The 22569-nt window shown below is 26.1% G+C and overlaps 1 protein-coding gene across 12 annotated transcripts in view; it reads left to right on the plus strand.

The window, feature by feature from the left end:
- The window catches only part of LOC135922630 (GTPase-activating Rap/Ran-GAP domain-like protein 3), a 152440-nt gene that overhangs the window by 104775 nt on the left and 25096 nt on the right, over positions 1–22569 (plus strand). For 4 of the 12 annotated variants that reach the window (XM_065457045.1, XM_065457047.1, XM_065457048.1 and 1 more), the window contains exons 2-10: positions 10445–10577; positions 11632–11715; positions 12346–12433; positions 17630–17754; positions 18245–18309; positions 18588–18651; positions 19014–19040; positions 19847–19922; positions 21049–21147. In XM_065457045.1, coding sequence (XP_065313117.1) covers positions 11647–11715; positions 12346–12433; positions 17630–17754; positions 18245–18309; positions 18588–18651; positions 19014–19040; positions 19847–19922; positions 21049–21147 — 613 coding nt within the window. In that variant the 5' untranslated portion in view covers positions 10445–10577; positions 11632–11646. Of the gene's footprint in view, positions 1–2095; positions 2214–5232; positions 5374–5486; positions 5631–7122; positions 7185–8059; positions 8154–9335; positions 9714–10444; positions 10578–11631; positions 11716–12345; positions 12434–17629; positions 17755–18244; positions 18310–18587; positions 18652–19013; positions 19041–19846; positions 19923–21048; positions 21148–22569 lie in introns of those variants that run through there. The other 8 variants (XM_065457041.1, XM_065457042.1, XM_065457049.1 and 5 more) reach the window with 8 other exon arrangements.

The following is a 22569-nucleotide window of genomic DNA, read 5'->3' on the forward strand; positions in this document are numbered from 1 at the left end:
TTATTAAAATTTTATCTTTAAAAAAAGAAGAAGCTTATTAAAGGTTAAAATAATTGCCTTCTCATCTTTGTTATCTCTCTAAGGCTCTCACATTTCTTATTGTGATAAAATAAATTTGTCAAACAAACAGAAAAGATATAAAAGTTAGGTGTAATAAACAGATCATTTTACCTATATTTATACATTATAGATAGGATTTTCTTTTCGCTAATGTTGGAAATATTTTAAAATATATGGCCCCTCTAATTTAAAAAAACAGCGAGGATATCATTCAAACCTATAAAATTATTCGTAAAGTTTGAAATGATATTTTTCTACCTAATTTATAAAATAACCAGCTAGTTTCCAAATTAGTCGGCTAGTATAGAAAATAGTTAGCTGATTTTTATTTTATTAATTACTTTCTAACTTTGTTTTTGAATATTAAATATTTTCTCCCTTATATATAATATATATAATATTTTTAAATTTTATGTATTAAAAAAAGCCTAATTTTTACACCCGATTTTGCATTTTCCCACCCATTTATGAGTATTTATATTTAAAAAAGTCCCCCTTTGGTCTACTTCTACCCCCCCCCCACCCTCCCCCATTGGTTTTACTTTATTTTTCATTTTTTTAAAAAAGTTTTATGTAACTAAAATATTGATATTGGTATATATCTTACAATGCTTAGGCAGACCAACGAATCTACCTGCTTTCTTGGCGATATTTACTCTTTTTAGTATAAACTCAAACACAAAAAGAATTCAGATTATATAAGTCGAATATGATGCTAAAACAAGCTGAAAAGGGTTTTCGCCATTTAATAAAACCACTCCCTAGACATTGCCGTAACCAGAGGGAGTCCTTGATAAATTTGCAAAGAATATTATAAGTAAATAAAAACCTTAGCCATCTCCCCCTCCCAAACCAAACACAATACTGAAACAATCGATATAATGGAATAAAAAAAATTGAAATAATAACCATTTAAAGGTTTGCAATACTGGTTATACTAGGTTCCTGGTTGATTAGAATCTGGATTCCCAATTTTGAAAATAAAAGGGGGAACTTAAAATGTGTTGGTATGTTTAAGCATTGCAGCATACAGGAAAATGAAAATATAAGTTAATTAGAAAAAAAATTAGAAATGATAAAACACTCAAAAATGTTTAAAAAAATAATTAAATATAGAAAAGGAAGTTATTATTTTTATTACAAAATACTCAAAAATGGATAAAAATAAATTCGAAAATTGACGGAAATTAGAAAAAAAATTAAAATTAATCAAAATATATGTTTTAAAAAATACAAAAATTGTAAAAAAAAGTTAAATTTTATAAAACACTCAAAAATAGCAAAAATAATTTTATAAAGTGCTTAAATTTATTCAGAGATTCAAATCGTAATGAATATCTGTTAGGTCCAGATAAAAATAACATTGATAATATCCGTTCATTTTGAATCTTTAAAAACAAACCTAAAATCTTTTCGCATTACAAACATATTATAATTTTAAAAAAAGAATATCTTTTCAAATTTTTTCTCTATTCTCTAAAAATATGATATTGAATTGAGCTATATACAATTAAAATATTTTCAAGATTCTGGTTTGTCAGATATCTATAAGGAAAGGAGGTGGAATAAATTTTAAGGTTGACAGCACATATATATGCCAACTTGGGTAGCGGCACCGTCAATAACAATATAGAAATATAACTAAAATTAATTACACTCAACACTGATTATTTCTCATTTTTAAAAAAGTCAATATATCAAAAGATTCAACTCGGCATTTTTAGAGGTTCGGTTCAGGTTCAAGTGACAATTTTTTAACGGTTCAGGTTTGGTTAAGTTTGGCAAATAATTACGTTAATACCGGTTTAATGGTTCGGTTTAGGTTCAGTTTGATTCCCTGAATTTATTTTAATTTTATAAATTAAGATTTTTTATGAAAAAAAATATTATGTTAAGAAAGGTTAATGATAGTCATTACATTAAGGTATTACCTATCGAATTTGTATTTTGTTAATTTTTCATTTAGATAGGCCCTACCAAATTTATTTATAATATATATTTGAAAAATCAGCCTAATGGGCAAGAGCGTCGCTTACCAATCCAATGGTTATGGATTCAAATACCAGCAATGATCATGTTTTTTTTCTTAATCTAACTTGACGGTTCCGTCCTTGGGGGAATGATATATAGTAGTCCGGAGACCACGTGATTCTGTTATAATATTTGTTAAATAATAAGGGTTTATTATAAATTTTGGTCGGTATTTAGCAAATTTGGTTGGTATTTAGAAAATGGCTATACGTTGCCTTGGTAGTGACTACCATTAACCGTTAAGAAACGTGTTTTCGACCTTAAATTTATAAATTTATTATTAAAAAAATGATTTTTATATTGAAAATTTTAACTTATAGCAATTTATTTTATTTACAAATCAAATTTGATAAATATTTTTTTATTGTTAAAAATCAATGATTTTTTTTAGGAAAAACAAAAAATATTTATAAAAAAATGATTTTTCTATTTAAAATTTATAATATTTGCTATCCAGTTATATCCTCAAGCACCACAACACATTTTTGGCCATAATATTTCTTTTATATTGAGAAACATACAGTGTTGTGATGATTTAATGAAACATATTGACGATTAAATTCAAACCCATTCATATAAAATTATAATATTTGCAAAAATAATTAAAATATAGACAAAGCATTATTGAAATTTCTTTTGATATACCTTTTGTTATTTTAATTATTTTCTACAAAAAAAAAAAAAAAATTATTTTCTACAAATATTATAATTTTATATGAATGGGTTTGAATTTAATCGTCAATATGTTTCATTAAAATCACAACACTGTATTTACACCATAGAACTTCAAAAACATAGATTGATTTTGATCAATTTCAAAAGGATGCATAATATGAATGAAATGTGCTTCAATCACGAAGACTGGATGACGAGCTTTTGCTCATTTACCCAACTTTTAAAAAATATAATTTTATTTTGAACACCCAAAAGTACTAGCTGATTAGCACGATATTCATTGCCTGTTCACGTCAGATCCCAATAGGCCAAAAAGAAAACGTGGAATATATATATTTTATTAAAATATTTTTAAATATGCCAACAATTATTTGGTGGGGGTAGAATGTGGCAATGCTTACATTTATTCTATGTTTGTAATTTTTATAAGAATACCAAAATTTAATACAAATGAGCCATAGAGTGAGTTAAAAATTAGATAGTGTGTAGCTAATGAATGGCCTACATATGCCCATTCCCACCTTAAATATTTAAATAAAATACCGATTTTTTTTATGTAATTTTAATAATATTTACATTTGAAGTTTTGTATAAAAAAATATTAAATTGTTACTCTAGTTCTTTTAAGAATAATAGTCCCCTGTTTTTAAAAATTTAAGAGAGATATCATGTAAAATAAAGTAATATTAAATTATTTCTTTTGTTCTTTTATGGATAGATTTTTAGTATAAAAATAGGACTTCATGTAAAATTAAGGAATATTTAAATACATGCCTTTAAAACATATTAAAAAAATAGGGAAAATATACAAAAGTATTATTTAAAAAAAGGGAAAAAAATTAACAATTTATTTTAAAAGTCATAAAATAAAAATACACATTCCGAAACTTTTTTAGAAAAAAATTAACAAAAAATTATGTGATTAATTAGTTTAGCTAACTAATTAGCTAATCCTCTAACCAGTTTGTTTTATTGTACACTAATAAATTAGTGTTTCCTATTCTAGAAAGATAGCCACTTTATGTAAAAATTACACGCGCCTCGAAGCACTGGATTTTTTTCGGTATGCATCTTTAGATTGCCTGAATTAAGATATTACGTAGAATACTTGTCAATTAAAATTTTTATAATATGCGCATCTCTAAAAGCTTCCACTTTATTTCTTTCTTAAAATAAGATTATTTGACTTTATTTTTTTAGGGAATAGGATTAATTTTTGGCAGATAAAGTATTTTATTACCATTTATTAAAAAAATTTAATATTATTCTATTTGTATTCCCTCATCTTACGATATCTTATCTAATAATAAAGTTCGAAATTTTTTTTAAGAAAAAATCGAATCGATTATATAAAGATTAGTGTCGAGCTGTGACTACCCTTATCTACCACGATGTGAAAGACCAATTTCTTGGGCTAACTAATTAACTCGTCCATTATAGATAGATATAATACATATAGAATCGCTATGTATCTTAGAAAAACAAACTGTAATTACCTGGTTGAAACTGGGAAAATTTTCGTTAAACGAAAAAAGAGAATTGTAATATAGATATATTATATTTTCATTGACAAAAAAAGATAAAAAATCTTGACACTGTAAGTATTAAATTATAATAGTAATTAATTTTCATTTTACTTTATTTTGAAATTGTATTTCTATTATATAGTAGAAAAAATAATTAAAAATATTCGTTATTTTTCCCTCGTTAATCCATTATCTTTTTCTTTCTTTCCTGTATATTATAATTAGTTTTTATAATTTCTTAATATGCTATACTATAAATTATATAATTAAAAATATATAAAATGACGTCTTATGTTTAGATCCGAATAAACCCTTTTTTAACTTAAAAAATTAAAATTATTTAAATATATTATATATTTGGATTCCGAAACCACTCTCTTCCAACTCCTCATGATTGTTTCCTATAATGAATTTCCCAAATGCCTACTTCCTATTTTCTCTATTGGAGGGGCCCAACTTGATTTTTCGCTTAATACCTGGAATTGGTTAAAAAGTTAGTCCAATGTCTTCAAAGCGTTTTTTTGGGTAAGCAGTTCTTTAACTTTAGCTAATGATAACATACCAATACAAGGCATATTCTTAAAACAGATGACTATAAGGCTTTTATATACAGGTAACATATTCAAATGGCAAGCCAAATTTTCAAAATATTTTTTTAATATATACTATTATAATTACATGCTCTTTAAAGATTAAGAGTCTAAATAAATATATAATATTTATATGGAATGAAATATGAAATGATTTGCCAAAATTTTGAAAATTAAAAGCATTTTTCTTAAAAAAAATGTGTATATGGATAAGAAAAGAATTTCCGCCTTTCATATTAAACTATTATAATATAAATTATTAAATCAAAACCATTTTTTTGTGTTATTATATTTTCAAGACCATATTTCTTGGAGATTTTTTATACTATTATAGATTTCAACTTTGACCAATAATAAACTTATTACCAAACGTGGATTAGCATTTCCTTTCAAATTTTAGCCTTTTGCGCTCAATCGGAGACTTTTCAAGAATCATAATCTTTTATCTCATGTTTTGGTTATATATGTCGTACTATGCTTCATTGACCAAGGTTTTAAAAATTTTTAATAAATTATTTATAAGGTAAGTTTTTTTAATTTCTAGTATGCATAGACTATAGCCTACCTTGTGAATTTCCGTTTTCTTCATAAATTTATATTTTTTAAATTTATATAGAAAAAAATAATATATAAACTTATATAGATTAAAAGTAGTTCAAAAACTTACGGCATAATTACTTGAATTTCACACGGTAGGGAGACAGAGCTAGTTGTACCGTAGGGCTTGTCAAGCAATTTGATCCCATTTGTAAATTTAAAATTTTTCATTATATTTGTTTAACCTTTTTAATCCCGATTTCGCCTATTTTAAAAAACTGTTGAATCAAGATTATGGCCAAAATAATATTATACCTATGTTTAAAGATTTAGCCAATCAAACTTGTAAAATCTTTAGGCTTAGGTAATATTTTTTGGTTAAAATCTTGAGTTAGCCATTTTTGAAAATTTCCAATTAAACTGTTTAACAACACAATGCTTACCATCTAGCTAAAGGTGAGATTTGGAAAAAAGAAGAGTATGTTAATATTTTGTTGGTTTCCGTGATTTCGATGAAGCCATAATAATCCCCGCCAGTCTAGTTATCAAGAAAGGAGATATATTTCCTCAGGGCGTTTATATTGTCCTCTGGGTTTATTCTTTGAGGTCGAGGATGTTTTTAAGCCTGCCTACTTACAATTTTATGTTCTGTAGATACCCCTTTGAGAATTTACAGTGGAGAGGGTCATGCCCATTTGATTATGACAAAGAGAACACTGAAAAGGAGTAACTAAAAGACAATTCTTGAAGAGTTCTATAACTATTGTTAGTATGGCCTTTAGCAACTCATACCCATTTTGTTTTTTATGAATTCTTCATGCACTGAGTTCCTGTAGAAACATGCTAACCTTAGTGTTAGTGAGCCAACACTGATACTTCGGATGTTATTGAGTAAAGTAGCTTGTATCCAAAGGAGAGGTGAAAAAATCAAGCTTAGGAGTTTCCCTATGGCCTTGAGTTGGCCCTTAAAAATATCACGAATATCGATATTGAATCTTTGAAATAATAAAAAAAGTTTTTAATAAGAAAAAAACTTGGTGAGCAAGGAATAGTATGAAAGGTTGATGCTGAAGTTATTTAAAAAATTTCAATATGGCGGGTGAACCTTCGATAAGTATGCCATAGCTGATTTATTGAATCTATACTTTGTTTTCTTACCACTAACTGAACTAGTTAACTTTCTTTTCTTCTAATTATCTACCTATAGTCTGGCTTAAGCCAACCCCATTTTATAAAAAAAAACTTACCACCTTCGGTTCCCAGGTTGTCGCTATACTAAATCTTTTCCAACCTAATTTTTGATCGGTGATCAAACATTTCTAATGTCTTATTCTTCTTTTTGCCTCCAATAATTTCTAATAAAAAAAAAATCAGGTTTATAAATTTAAATTTTTTTTATATAAAAATTGGATAAAATATATATTATCAATAATAAAAATATATTATTTTAAATTTCGATTTTGATATTTTTTTAGATTATAAAATGCAAGCTATAATTCTTTTTTTTTTGAGCATAACCTTTTAAAACAGTTATTTAAAAAATATCTACTATATTTAGTCACCTTTTATTTGCATATTAATTAATAAGATAATGCAAATATTAATGGCTTTATGTATAAAATTTATCATACAATTTTAAATTAAAAATGATAATATATATGACTAAATTTTTTTCAAATATTAATTATCGATTTTTGCAAAAGAATATCAAAACTTCCATAATTTGGGTACTTTTGGGGTGCACGATCTAACCCAAATTGGACAGGTAATTCAAATTTTCAAGGTCATGCCACTTTTTATTACAAAATAAAAATCGTTTAGCTCTTTTAAATTTCGGGAGTAAAATTTTATTATTTATTGTAATACCAGAGATAAATAAATTATATTATTTTTCTGCATATTTCCGAATTGACAAACATTTCTAACTAATAAATGAATATGATTGGTGTTCTAAACTGTACCCAAATTTATAAGGTAGTCAAATGAGGTGCCCATTTTATTTAGATATTTGTCCGAATTACGACGAAGTTTACTGTAGTACACAGAGTCGTCAGTTGCAATATATTTTGAAATTTATTCAGGAAAGACAGAAAACAATTCAAGGTATCGTTTATTATTAATAATAGAATTTTATCGTAATAATGAGTTTAAAAAACACGTTTCTATGAATGATCAAAACTAAGAATATCCCAGAACGTTCCAGAGTTTAAAAGTTTGAGGAATTTAACATAATAAATGGGCAAACTTTCGAAATGTCTAGATTTTTAGAATTGATTTCAAAAACCTCGATTTTTACTTGCTTTTAACATTATGAGCTTGAACGCTAAAATGCTAGAACCTTCTAGTTTATTCTTAGCCTGAGATATGGGTTTATGCTTTGGGATAAAAATATTCTTTGTGTTCGGCCGATTATATAATATTGTCATGATTACCCAAAATATCTCGTTTTTAAATTGTAAATTATAATTCTCAATTTTAACACCTATTTAAAATTGTTTCGGTTCGTCTTAGTTTTCCGCTCCAATAATTTAACATTCATCGCATTTGGCACTTGCATGTTGATTTATAATGTAACCCAAAATTTAGTTTAAAATGATATTATTATTATTATCATCCCTTTCTTTAAAAAAACATTACTAGCAGTCTAGATATAAGAACCTCTCACAAATAGTGGAAATTACAAGTTCAGACCCGGAAACTGAAGAATAAAAGTTTTTATAAAAAGGCCTAAGAAGTAATATTTATTATTGTATTACCAACGCCAAACCTATATTACTAACTTTATTCTAAATATCTATTATGGAAATCAAGAAATTGATTAATATACCTCATTTCCACAATCCAGATAAATATAACTGAATTGGTTTATTGCATTTATTCACGATGACTTAATATATTCTTGTGCATCATAATATAAATGTTTTTTTTTAATATGAATTTTGAATGAGAGATCGAACCACTTTTAATGTGCTATTCAAAAATAGCAAAAAAAGATTTGTAAAAATTGAATAATATATATTTTTTGGTTATTGATTACGAGATATGGCATTTAAGTAGCTTGTATCTTTTAATTCCTTTAATTCCACAAAGTTTTATATAGAGGAAAAAGATAGAAAAGTGTAAAATGTTTTGATGAGATTTTGTGAAGAATAAGGTTTGAGATGTTACACACTAAAAAGGGGGTGGGGATAAAGAGGAAGAATTCGCACGATAGAGGCATAAATTTCTCAAATACCTATTTTATGAATGATTTCGATTAGTATAAGATCCAATATCTTCAAAATGTTAGATGAAGAGTTGGCTACAACATTAAATTAATATTTGTTAAAAATTTAGATGACACCAATCCCTCGCAAACCTTTACTTCTTTTTACTTAACTTTCGCCTAACCACTAAATGAATATTGAAAGAATATTTGTTTCAGCTAGTTCGGCTATCAAAAAATAACATAGCGGTAGATTTATTGAAAACTTTAAAGGCTCCCTCTCCCCTCTCAAGTATAAATGTGTCTTAAATGTTATTGCTCCCTAAGAAATATAATCCTTTGATCTCTAGGAAAAGCGATAGGCCACCAAAAATATGTGCATTACTTATATGTAAATTTAAAGTGTCTCAAAAATTAATGAGCAAATTGCATGAGATTTATAGGATAAGTATTTTACACATTTTAGAATATCTTTTTAAATCAGATTTTACAAATTTAAGAATGAACACTCAACCAATTGATTACGCTATTTTCCAACTTTAAATGCATTATTTAAAGCTTTTTTTTATTTTAAAAATTATATTTTACAAGAAACTTTACCCAGCATGTATAAAACTAAATTTCCGACAATTTAAAATATGACTCATATTGCCTAGGAAATACTTGTAATACTCCATTTGTACACTGCCGGTAACATATAACCGTTCTTAATTCGAACAAAAAAGAAATGAACTAGCGAGTGGTGTAAAAGGGAGATAACTTGATCGTTGAAACGATTGTTCTCTCCCAATAAATAACATTTATATGTTTTTTCACTCTCAAAAGCTGTGTAAATATATTGTTTTTTTTTCCTTCTCTACCTTCATTTCCTACAAAACATTTAATTTACAAACAATATTTTTTCCCATTTTAATACTTCTAATTAAATAAAATACATTATCAAAATATATTTATGGCATTTTCCCGGTCAAAGTTATTTTAAACAAACAAAAACTAAATGTTCAATCTTTACGATTTTTCAGTTATTCATAATATTTGGGAAGCAGTTCATATATGCGGTCCACGTGACACTCAGCCATATTTAATAAAGTACTAATTATTTTTTTATCTTACTTTTTATTCCCATAAACCTTAGAAAAATCTGCGCCCGCATATTATTTTATATGAATATTTTAAATATCACTTTATGGTATATATTATATTCTTAAAATAATAATTAAATTATTATAAATTCTGTTTTTCTTATGATTTTGAGCTAGTCTATAACAACGTTAAAAAATATGAGGGAAGGGAAAGGGGGAAGAACAGATTATACTTTTAAGAATCTTAAGTAAGGAGTTCCCGTATTTAAAGGTACCACGTTTAACCCTATTTTTCCATACCTGGATTTATGTTTTAATCATCCTTACCGCATTGAATTTGAATAACGCCATTTTAATACATGATAATAATAGCTATAAGATAAAACTGAATTTGGATTTATAATTTGTTTTCTATCAAAAAAAATCAAAAATGCATATACTAATGTTTTCGTAATTATTGTATAAATTATTTTATTTATTCAACTTTATATTTTTAATGTTGTGTAAATTGTAGGGGGGGAGGGCTCATAGTACACATAAATAATCGGTGAGGAAATTGGGGGGGGGGGGAGGTGCTAGCACCATTAGCTTAAGCGGGTTTTGGGTCTAAAAAATAAATTTATTCCGTGTCGGAGTTGGGCATAAAAAGAAATTGCGTTGGCAGAACTTTTACAATATACATGTTTCTCACAATTATTTTTAATTTAATATTATGTTTTTTAATAAACAAAACGAAAGCTCGCCATCAAACGAATATAATGACCAACAAATAAATGTGTTAGATCTCACCTCTATCATCAATCCCAACTTAAAAAATAAAAACAACAAGCGGACCGGTATTTCGAGAAAGCATTATGGCAGTGTTGAAACGGTGAGTAGACAAACCTAAAAACATATAATTTTTGTATAAAAAAGAGAATTAAATATTTTAAGGGCTAACGAAAAATTTTTCTTAATTTGAGGAGACAAAAAATATTTTCTCTCAAAGGAGTTAGTCAATAGTAAATTCTTTTTTTTCTGTGTATTCATTATTCAATATTTTAAATTTTTAATGGCGGTCTCTTGGTTCTATTTCCATCAGCATAAAATTTCTCCTCTTCGATTTATCAATAAATTATGATATTTTTGTCTCACGTATTGCCTTATGTATCATCCAAAGTTTATAAACAGAGGATGACTTTAAAAAAATTCGATATTAACCTAGCTTGAACTTCAGCATTCATTTTTTCCTATAATTCTTGACTTGTCGATTTTAGAAAAAGAAAAAGAAGATGCTTTATGGAGATCATCAACTACTGATTGGCCTTAGCCCAGACTAAAGGTCAGGTTAAAGACGGGTCAATTGAGCCTCCAGTAGAGGGGGGAAATTAGTTTTTAAATTTAGGTTTATATATGTTATATTTTCGATATTTTTTATTATTATTTAAAACCTTTTAAATGTAATTTTTTTTATAACCCTCATTTAAAAAAAATTTATAATATAGAATAATAAGTTAGTTTTGTGCCGTGAGAAATCTCGACAATTTCATATTTTATTTTTTTTTCTCCATTCTTTTTTTTAGCTTCTCATTATGTTTATTTTTTTCTGCTTTAAATCGTAGGTGTGTGTGAATTATATCCTGTATTGACTCTGGTTTTCTATTATGTTATTTTTAACCTTTTACCATTTGATTTCCAGCATTATATATATATTTTTTTAAATTATGCTTTTCATTTGATTTAATATACCGGTGGGATTAGGGTTTGTCGTAGCATACCTTGTTTTATTTTTAAAAAGATGACTTTTTGTATCTTTTAGCATTATTGAGACAATTTTAAACTTGTTTATTTTAGAACAATTATGATTAATTTCTCATGTTGAAGATACAATATTTAAGTCGTTTTTTTTAAATTTAAAAAATATATAAATAAAAATAATTTTTAAGCTTAAAAGCCACGAAATGCCTGAAGGCTATACAAATTACCCTACGAGGTTCAAGGTAGAATATGGCGAATTCGATAATAGTCAGGTAATGAGTTATTTTTAAATATGTAAAATCATGCAATAGGACAAATTTAAACATAAAATGGTTTGATCAATCTCAAATTTTTACAATTTTATTATATTAATTGACTAGTTATTAAAAATCAGATGGTCCAAAAACATCAAAAAAACTTTCAAAAATTTTGGAAAATCACGAAATAAGCTTTTTTTAATAGAAAATTTAAAACGTGGCCTATTTTTTTAACTTTGTAAAAGTTTCTAAACTTTAACATAAGTCTTAAAGTTTTGAAGCAAGTCTTATACAAAACCATGAAACATTTACAAAATATTATATAGTTTAATTATTAAGAATACGCATATTTTAAAAATTCTGGGAAAATGATTTTTTTTTAAAAAATAGTCAAAAAACCCGGGTTGACTTGAAATATATTAAATTTTAATAGAATGTGAATCAGGTCAAGAATGCACTTTTATTTTAAACCCAGACTTGGGACTTTTAAGTGCACCCTTTGGAAACTACGAAGTCTGATTTGATCAAATTCGATCAAAGATTCGAGCATGTTAGACGATATGGACATAAATATTAAAGGCATATTTTATTTTTATATATTTATTTAATTTATTTCTAAATAAATTTGTGAAAATTGTAAAACAGACGATATCTGCTCCTCCTAACACACCTGTCCATCTCGAAAACCCCGAATTTCAAACAAGATGGTATTTCAAATACTTTTTAGGAAAAAGTATTTTAAATTTTTTTATCTATTCATTTTTTTTCCCACCACAAATTAGACATGTGTTTTTTATTAGGAATTTTTTTGCTAATCGATTCAAATCTCTCTTCATTTTTTACATACCTACCTACTTACTACCTAGTTTTGTTAAAATACCTACAGGCGTGTACGCTGCGGGGATTGGCAGGGGGACAAATCCCCCCCCCAAAGCCAAAAAATGCAGATGCCGGATTATATCTTTCAAAAATATTATTGTTTATATTAATTTATATTTGTTAATATTTATTCCTATCTCATATATATATTTAATTACATTTATTTATCACATTCATCTACTAAGTTATTTTGTCAATTAATTTCGATTTTAAGTTTTCCTTGGCGTAATACCTATTGTTTTTAAATTTCTAGTAGCGTAATATTTATCTAAATTTCATGTATTATTTAATTATACAACTATTTTAAATAATACTTTTCAAAAACATGACATGACTTGATTAAGAAGATGAGAATAGCGGAAGCATTTTATTAGAACTCAAGGAAATTAGAGCTAATGTTTATGAAGAATTTCATATTTTATATGTTATTATTGAGTCAAAAGCAGAGCTATACGTGTTTAACATTTGTCTCCCTCGACTTGCAGCAAGACAAGCTCATCGTCAGAACATTCATATAGGATCAGTAGAAGAGTATTATAAAACAAATGTCACCTCTCTTAGATGTATTTATAACCTAAATAAATGAATGGTTTTTAATTCACTGCAGATATTACTTCCACAAAAGCCTTCCCAACCTTTTTCAGATGGTGATAGAAAAAAAATGAATATTTGTTAGATTTTTATCATGAAGATGTTAAAGTATCTTATGATACCTTATTAGCTGAATAACTATGATTAAAAGATTAACTATGATTGATATAGTCCTAAAAAATGTTATAGATGCGTTGCATTATTTCAAACACATTTTAAATTATATTCCCAATGTATTAAAATGGTTATATATATATATATATTAACAACTCTTCCCATTTGTAAACTAATAAGAGAACATTCTCTTTTTTAAGAAGAATAAGAGAGTCCTGCAGAGGTACCATTTGCAGCGCACGGCCCGGATTTTTTTTTCAAAATTTTTTCGGCCCGACTCAGCTTTTTTTAAAAATAAATTTTCAGGCCCGGCCCGAATTTTTTTTAAACAAATTATATTTATTTTTTAGTTTTATAGCTAATAATGGCGATTTCAAATATTTGGTTTTAAAATATACAGCCCGGCCGGATATTTATTTTAAAAAAAATTCAGGCCCAGCCCGTGTGTTTTTTTAAAAAAAAAATTGGGCCCGGCCCGAGTATATTTAAAAAAATTAAAATACGGTCCGGCTCGAAGGTCGGGTCTGCAAGTCTCTGAAACAAATCTAAGAAGTACAACTTCTGAAAGTAGATTGAACGGTTTGAATCTTTTGAATATTCATAGGCATTTAATGCCGCAAGGATGATATAATTGAAAAATTAGCACAATCCCAACGAAGATTGGATTTTACATTGTAAATATATAACATACAAAATACAATTATTCCTAAGAAACTTTTTGTGTATTAATTTATATTTCCAAAATTTAAATTTTTTATACTTTATATATAAATTTTAAAGGCTCAAAAAATTCAAATTTCTATTTTGGGTCATTTAAGTGATTCTTATAGTGGTTATATTCACTTTATATTTAATAATTCACATTTATTTTATAGCTTTTCATATACCTCCAGTTATATCCGTTTAATATTTTTTAATTCACATTATTTTATAGTTTTTTATATGTCGGTTTATATATATAATTTTTTTATAATTCACATTTTAAAATTGTTTATTAGAAATAGTTTTTAGTCCTAATAAATTTATGCTTAATATTTTTAAATAACATATTTCTTAAAAAAATTTATTACCCCCCCCCCCCCCTAGATCAAATTCCTGCTTACACGCCTGACTACCTAACTTTAAGCCAACTCTAAATAGCTTAGCCAGGTTTTTATCCTAAAAAAATTCTTCTCTATCTCTAAGTTGAATTAAGTCAATTTTTTAGGTTAGTATCTTGACCAAGCTATACTGGAGTTTGTCAAAATTAGGTGATTTAGAAACCTACCCACCAACTTTACAATAAATATTTATTATTAATATCGTTATTTAAATAGATTTATTTTATACCCCCCGTTTCACACAAAGTATTATTTTTAAAAAAATGTCTCGAAACATAAAATCAATAAAATATTATTAAAAACAAAAAAATTAATTTGATTTTTTTAAAAAAAATATCAAATCAATAAAATAATCATTTTAAATGTTGTCTCTTTTACCGAACCAAAGTGAAGAATCACTTTCCTTCCCTTTTCCCTAAATTTTTTTTGTAACTCCTATATTCATGTCGGTCTTAAAATTATTTAGCCCCCATTTGCCCATTCACATTTTTAATGAAACCCCATTAAACAAATAAAAGCTTGTGATTATCCATTAATATAATTCACTGCTTATTCGTGTTTAAAAAATTAATTGTAAAATAAATATCCCAGAATTAGGAAATAAAATTTGAAAAATCTTCGTAAAGCGAATTACCTAACAAATACTAAGTTTTCTCTAGAGATTAAGTGCAGTTTATTAGAACTCCAGTGTGTTTTAATAAACTTTATTACATAAGTATTTGTCAATATTTTGATCTGGATTTTACAGAGCCTACTATTTTATGTTAATCTATATTTCTATTGAATGGTTTTAACTTTAATATACAAATTTTTTTTAGGCGGATGCCTTAAGAATGTTGGAGATGCTCAAAACTAAATATAAAGTGTCAGATTGTGATGAATACAATTTTTTTTTTAATAAACACACATTTTATAAAACACTTTGTCTTCTTTTCTTTTATATTAATTCCATGAAAATATTGATGAAATTTGATTATAAAAAAAATATATTTGATGGAGAAAAAAAAGAAATTAATAAATAAAATATTGATGAAATTTGATTATAATAAAAATATATTTGATGGAGAAAAAAAAAGAAATTAATAAATAAACGTTCAATCATATTATTCTTGTCAAGATTTGCAACATTTAAAAAAATATATAACATGTATAGTGTTGTAATATAATGTTTTACCAACTTTTTAAAAGCATCCTTCGACTCCGATTTTTGTTAGCTAGTTTGTGTGTGTTGTATATCTTATATATTTTATTAAAAAAAATAAAAATTACATTTTTTTTATATAACTATGATATAATAGGAAGGAAAAAAAATATAAATAAAAGTGCAATAACATTGGCGAACTCTCATTTGAAATCAATAACTTTTTCTTGATTTTTGATACACTTACTCTCTCTTTTAAAAGAAGCTAAATTTGATTTTCCTCTTCTTTATTAACGTCCAAAAGCAGATTTTTATAAACTTTACTTTTCGTTAAGCTAATGTAATGTTTTACTAAGATACAAGTGTCTAGCACTATTTATTTTTTTTCTAAAAGCGGAAATTAGTAATTGCTAAATTTAAATACTTTTTTTTGTATTTTTTAGTGTTTATAATTTTAAGAATATTTATTATTTGTATTTGAAATATCAAAAAAAAAGAATAAAGAGGCATCTTGCATGTTACGATTTGAAATAAAATATAATAGAAACACTTTAAATTTTTTAAAATATTATTATTATAAATTTGAATCAGAAACCTGAAATCCCCAACGTTACCCGCCTGGCCCACCAAATTTTTTTTAAAAAATTACAACGGGCCCGGACAAGGCGTTACGAAACAGGGTTGGGCTAGAAAACTTGTTTAAAAAAATTAAGAGGGTGGACCGATTTATACATAGAAATATGGGTTATTTCTTTTACTTTTATTCTAAAATTATCTAACTAATTTAAATTTATAAATAGTATAAAATAATTTATTCCCTATTTTATAAAAAATTATAGGCCGGACCGGACGCCTACAATTTCAATTGCCCAGCCCGGACACTAAAATTTTATTACAATTTTCGAATTTCAAACTAACATTCTAATTTCGATTACTATTTAAAAATAAATTACAATATGCTCATTTCTTTGTAAAAGATGTCTAACTAAATCTAAAATAGTCAATCACAAAATAGATCCTATTCCATTTAAAAATATTCGATACAAATATCAAAACACAATTGATTTAAAAAAGGTTATTATAGAAATAGACAACCATAGATTAGACATATAAGAGCCTTAATTGACCTTGGAAAAAATTAGATAGAAATTAAATATAGGCATTAAAAATGTCATGGCCAAAAAGTTAGTATAAAAATATTTTAACGGGCCAGGCTGAGAAATTTATAAAAAAAATTTTGAGGGTCGAAGTCGGATATTTAAATAACGGACTGGGCCTGGCAACTTGTGCAAAAAATTAACGAGCTGAAATTATCTATAATTTAAAATTAATTTTGTGATCCGAGTCCCCGCTTATACAAGTTTCGTACCAACTGACCACAGTGTCCTCTAGTCTCCTTCCCCTAAATCAATAACTCTGGCATTCACCTGGTAGCTAAAATATAAAATGATTCAATTAGAAAATGGATTAATGCCTAAATGGGTCCGCCGAAGTTTCTCGATTTGCCTTTTCACTCTTAATTATTAGATAGATTTCTAAATGAATCAATTTTAAACTCTTAAAAGTGAAACCCCAACATATAATAGTTAAAGTTAAATATTAATTAAGAAAGAAATTAATTAAATTCAAAAAATAAAAATCTTTGGTTTTAAATTATTTGTTTTTTTAAAATGCAAAATAAGAGACAATTTCTTTTTTAAAGGCTATTCAATCCACGAGGGATTAATAAATTTCGTTTATTTTTATTTTTTTCCATGATATTTTTTTAAGTAGTAATATAATATATCTATATGTGTTAATTTGGACAGTTGTTCATCTATTTTCCTTTTTTGTTTGACAATTTTTTTTGATGACATGACTTATGAAAAGAAGAAATACATTTTGTGAATTCTTTTTAAAAATATTATCATATATTACGTAAACTTTCAAGGACCCTTAAAAAATATATTGTTTTAAAAGAACGGTTAAATTTTTCAGACAAACAAAATGACAGTCATTTAAAATTAAGAAATTCATCCTCGCATATTCCCGAAAAACTTATATACTACATTATATAATTTACCTTTATATTTTTACACAATAACTTTTTTTTCATGATCTAAAGTGCATCAAAATTTCATCGGAATATACGGGCCCGAAAAAGGTGATATTTTTATCCTTTCCATAGTTTTAACCGACGCCAACAATCATAACGTACCTCAGTATAGAGCTATTCTTTGGACTAAAAAGGTTGTTTTTTTGAAAAATTAAACATTTATATTTCGTATTCCCTAGTGGGGATCAAAAATTGTATCCGGACCGGAATTAGAAGCTCGGCGAGCCAATTTTTTTAAAATATATGCAAAAGATTAGATTCTAGTTAGATTGCATTCATTCATATTCAACCCTATAACTACACTATCAATAAAATTTCAAATTATATTACTAAAAAAATTGACATTGAAGGGGGATATTAAAAAATTACCCAAACATTTACAACAATAACTTTTTTTAAGTTGTATAAAATTTCCAATTAGGCATCTTTTTTTAAGCCTATGTTTTAGCGAGCAATTAAAATTAAACGTTTTTATCGTAATTTAAAATAAAAATGATGAAAGTATGGCAATTAGCGAAGCAAAATAATTGCTCAATTTATTTCGCGAAAAATTATACTTTCGATTGGAAAGTTTTTAGATAGAACTTTATATATTTATATTTCTTTATATATATATATATTAAGGGAGCAGAAAAGATGTGCTTACCTTATATCCCGAACAAGGCATTATCGACTAAAGCTATACTTTCGTAATAATCGGAAAAATGATATATATATATTATATACATTTATCGTTACATTTTCATTATTAAGAAATTCTGCATTCTCATACACCCCTCCCCTCTCGACGTAGTAGTTAGGTGTTTTGGCCATTACTCACTTTATTCAAAGAAAATAATTATATATTACATTCAGCTCCGCCCCCTCCTAAATATATTGTAGTGAGTCTGCTTCCTATATTAATTTAATTGCATAGTTTTAAGCGCTCTATTTATATTTTAAAATGAAATTTTTTATTTAACTAAAGCGCCTTTTCCTCTATCGATAAAATCGAAGGTCCCAGAGAAATTACGAACCCAAATCTGCAAAAAGTGAGTAAAAATAATATAGATCGTGAATCTAGTTTATATATATATATTTAAAATGACGGGAAGTACTTTGCGATGTGGATATGATAAAAATATGCAGCCTTCAAAAATACTATAGGATTTTTAAATATCGGCGTCAGGCCGGGATTAAAATATAATTACAAATAATAAAAGCGATATTTCAGAGGCTATGGCTAGTGCATCGAGTATTTCAAATATACATAATTCATATATTATTATTCAACTAAATTCGATTTTTTTTATTCGAATAATATTTGTAAGTGAATATTGAATATTGGTTAGATGCATTAGGTCTCAATTTTTATTAAAATAAAATATACATTTTATTTCTTTATCGAATACAGGATCTGGCAATACTAGAAGAACAAGAAGTAAAAAAATTAATTACAAATTACAAAATAAAATTAATCTTATCCATATCCCCTTGAGCCGACTCCTTACGTGTTTAGCCAATTTTTTTTTCATTATCAATCATTTAAAAGACAAATAACCCCTAAAAATTCTCATAATCCCACTTGTGATATCGGATTTCAAAAAAAATATAATACTTTATACATTTTAAAGTAAAAGTTTGAGATGACAATTCCCTGACTAATTATTTATGGCTAGGGGTAGATGCCGATTCGGGATACTATGCCATATAGCAATTTACTAAACAAAAGACCAAATTTTATTACCATTTTTTAAAATTATAGTATTAATCGTATCCTATATCTGATTAACCTTATAACCTTATCCTAATGGGGTAACCTAGTCCAATAGGTTGGTGCTAGAAAACATAAAACATACAATAGAAACTGGGGCTTTAAAAGGGATAAATAATTGACTGATGTTCATCTAGACCCTGGATTAATGCCTGGCCAGTTCAATTTTTTTGTCTGATCAACTTTTGTATGAGGTTATTTGGTTAAGGTAATGTTAGAAGTGTCGCCAAATACGGGATGATTTATATATTTCAAAAAAATGATTTAATATAATTTTTTTTCGTTGTTTAATAAATTTCTTACATTGTCCGACGAATCCCATTATCATTAGCGCTGTATATTTTATTTTGTAAAATAAATTTAAAACATAACGGCATCAATCGGTATGAGAAATTTGCAAGTTAACGCATTATAGATTCTTAGGACACTCGTTTAATCACTAACTATTATTTGCTTATTTGTTTATATATTAGGGTTCAATCAATTTCAAGTTCGGAGTTGTTTATGCTAAACATGACCAAAAATCTGATGACGAAATGCTAAGCAACGGTTATTGATTAATGTCTCTTTTATTTTGCATCTTTTTTTCTATTGATTAGAATTCCATGACTATGATCTTTAAACTCGATTAACAAACTTTGTTAGTATTGATTAGTGTTGTCATTACTTTTCAAATGCAACTAGTTATTAAAAGTTACAATACCCAAAAAATAACTAATTCATGCATAGTTACCCTTGAAATTAATTTGTCACAGTACTGTTACATTATAGTTATCTAATTGTTTCAAAAGATAACAATAAGCCAAAATATATGTTAAAATTGTACGGGTAATTTAATTTACAAACAATACAAAAAATTGATAAAACATAAATTTAAAATAGAAATTTTTTTTAATTACATAAATTATTAGTATTAATGTTGAATATAAAAAAAATGTCCCTTTTTGATACAAGTTGTTAAAACTTACTTTTAAATATCTAGATTAAATATACATTTTACAAAATCGATACACGAATTAATATAAACTTAACTCAATGAGGAATTTTTAAGATTTTGGACAATTAAAATTTGATAAAATTAAATTTAACCCTGTTTTGACCAAACTTGGATCCGTTTACTTGCACCCATTTTCTTTGAAGTGGTTGGGCCAATGATTTTCAATTATTATTTTTTATTCGGGTCACCCCGGGTGGATTCGAACCTCACCATAATTTAAATATTTTTTCCTAATACTTATACCTAAATATTTGTTTAAATAGAAGCATTCAGAAATTTATTTTTATCCAGCACTTGTAGTTTTTTTTTCTCTTTTCCCTAAATATTTCTGAGTCCAAAATTTTTCTTTAAATTTATTTATCTGATTGGACACTCAAAATTTATTTTTAAAAATAAAAGTTTTGATCCCGGCAAGATGGAATAGGAGGGGCCCAAATTTTTTGGTATCTTTGTATTAAAGCTACCAAATAAAATTTGTAAACAAATTTAAAAAAAACAACAAAACATGCTTGATTGAAGTGAACTTCAATTGTGCCGTAGATTTTCTATGCACGTTTTAAACCGAATTTTCTTGATTTGATTTTGATTAGCTTTCTCTCCATATTTTTTTCTTCTAACTCATAAATTAAAGAAATATATTTTATATTTATTGCTTCCCGCACTTCCCAAAACACGCAGAACATGGAAGCGAGGATTTTAACAAGTTTCTCAATCTCTTAGGCCAAAAAGTCAAGTTAAAAGGGTGGACAAGATTTCGCGGTGGATTGGATATAAAAAGTATAATATTTTTTATCTTGTTTGCCATAATTGTTTATATTATTTTACGATTTTCTCTTTTTTTCAATAGCGTATTCTATTTAAAATAAAAATTTTATTTCTCATTTTATCGATTTTTTGTAATTAATATATTATTAATTTTAATTTTTTTTAATTATTATTATATCCTTAAAAAAAATGTAATTTATTTTGTTTTAAATATGCAGTTATTCGAAAAAATACTGTAACCCTGAAAATGTAAAGAGAAAAATTGTCATGAAAAAATCGAAGAAATTTGATGTTCTTTATATTAAAAATTTAAGTTAAGATCCAAGTTTTGGATATTTGTCGAAGCTCTCGTAGAATAGGAGAAAAGCGCTTAGATTAGTTCTCAAAGTTGAGGGCTATATGGTTTTCTATTTTCCTCTTATCAAATTTCAAACATGTTTTTATTTTTATTTTAATGACTAAGGAAATACATTCAATTCATTTTGAATCCTTCTTTTTTTGCATCTAATATAGTTATTTTATTCTTATTTTTTTTAAGTAAATCCTTCATAAGAGATCGCTTCACATCGTGACCATAACTTAATCCCTTCTTGAATGATCACTTAATTAAAGTTTTTTTTAAGACATTATTTTTTTTAAAAACAATTATGGGTTTTTATGGTGCTGTAAAGTACCATCAAAGAAGTGGTACCATTTTTGAAGAAAAGGAACGCCATTCATTACCTCCTTCTAGAAGTAACGAGTAACAGTAACGAGTTTATTTTTTTTTGAGTAGCGGCAAAGTAAAACGTTACTCGTTACTTTAAATTTCTTCTTAAAAAATATTTTTAAAAAAAACATATTTTATTGTACTATAAAATTACTTTTATTTATTTTTTAATATAAATAATTTACGAGTTTTTAAACTATTCCTTCATTTTTATTAAATTATCTTTGTTAAATTTAGTCGAATGTTAATCTAATTAATATTCAATCAAAATTCAGAGTAAATGTTAATTATATATAATTACTTTATTTTATAATTTATTTTAAGAATATTATGTCCATAGTTCTTTCAGATGAAGTTATTTAACCTTTCCCTAAACCCAATTTGAAATATATTTTACATCAAGAAAGAAAATTTAGGATACAAAGTCTACACTTTTTAAATATAAATTATGTCCCAACACAAATATTTCAACCTCAATTTCCAGCAGTTCTAACTTAAAAAGGCATATGAAGGTAAAAATATCAATTAATATGTTATTATTTTATACATTACTTTAATAATAGAATATTAAATCATGGGTATTATAAAATAACCATTAAAAGAAGTATTCTTTCCTAATATTTTGAAATGCTTAAATATGAAATTAAAATGTAAGCAATTAAATAATATTATAGTATAGGACTGGGAACCAACATTAAGAACCCAAGATTAACAAAATATTGTAT

This window comes from Gordionus sp. m RMFG-2023, chromosome 1, assembly GCF_954871325.1.
Source record: "Gordionus sp. m RMFG-2023 chromosome 1, tfGorSpeb1-WG-v2, whole genome shotgun sequence".
Taxonomy (NCBI): Eukaryota; Metazoa; Nematomorpha; class Gordioida; order Chordodea; family Parachordodidae; genus Gordionus; species Gordionus sp. m RMFG-2023.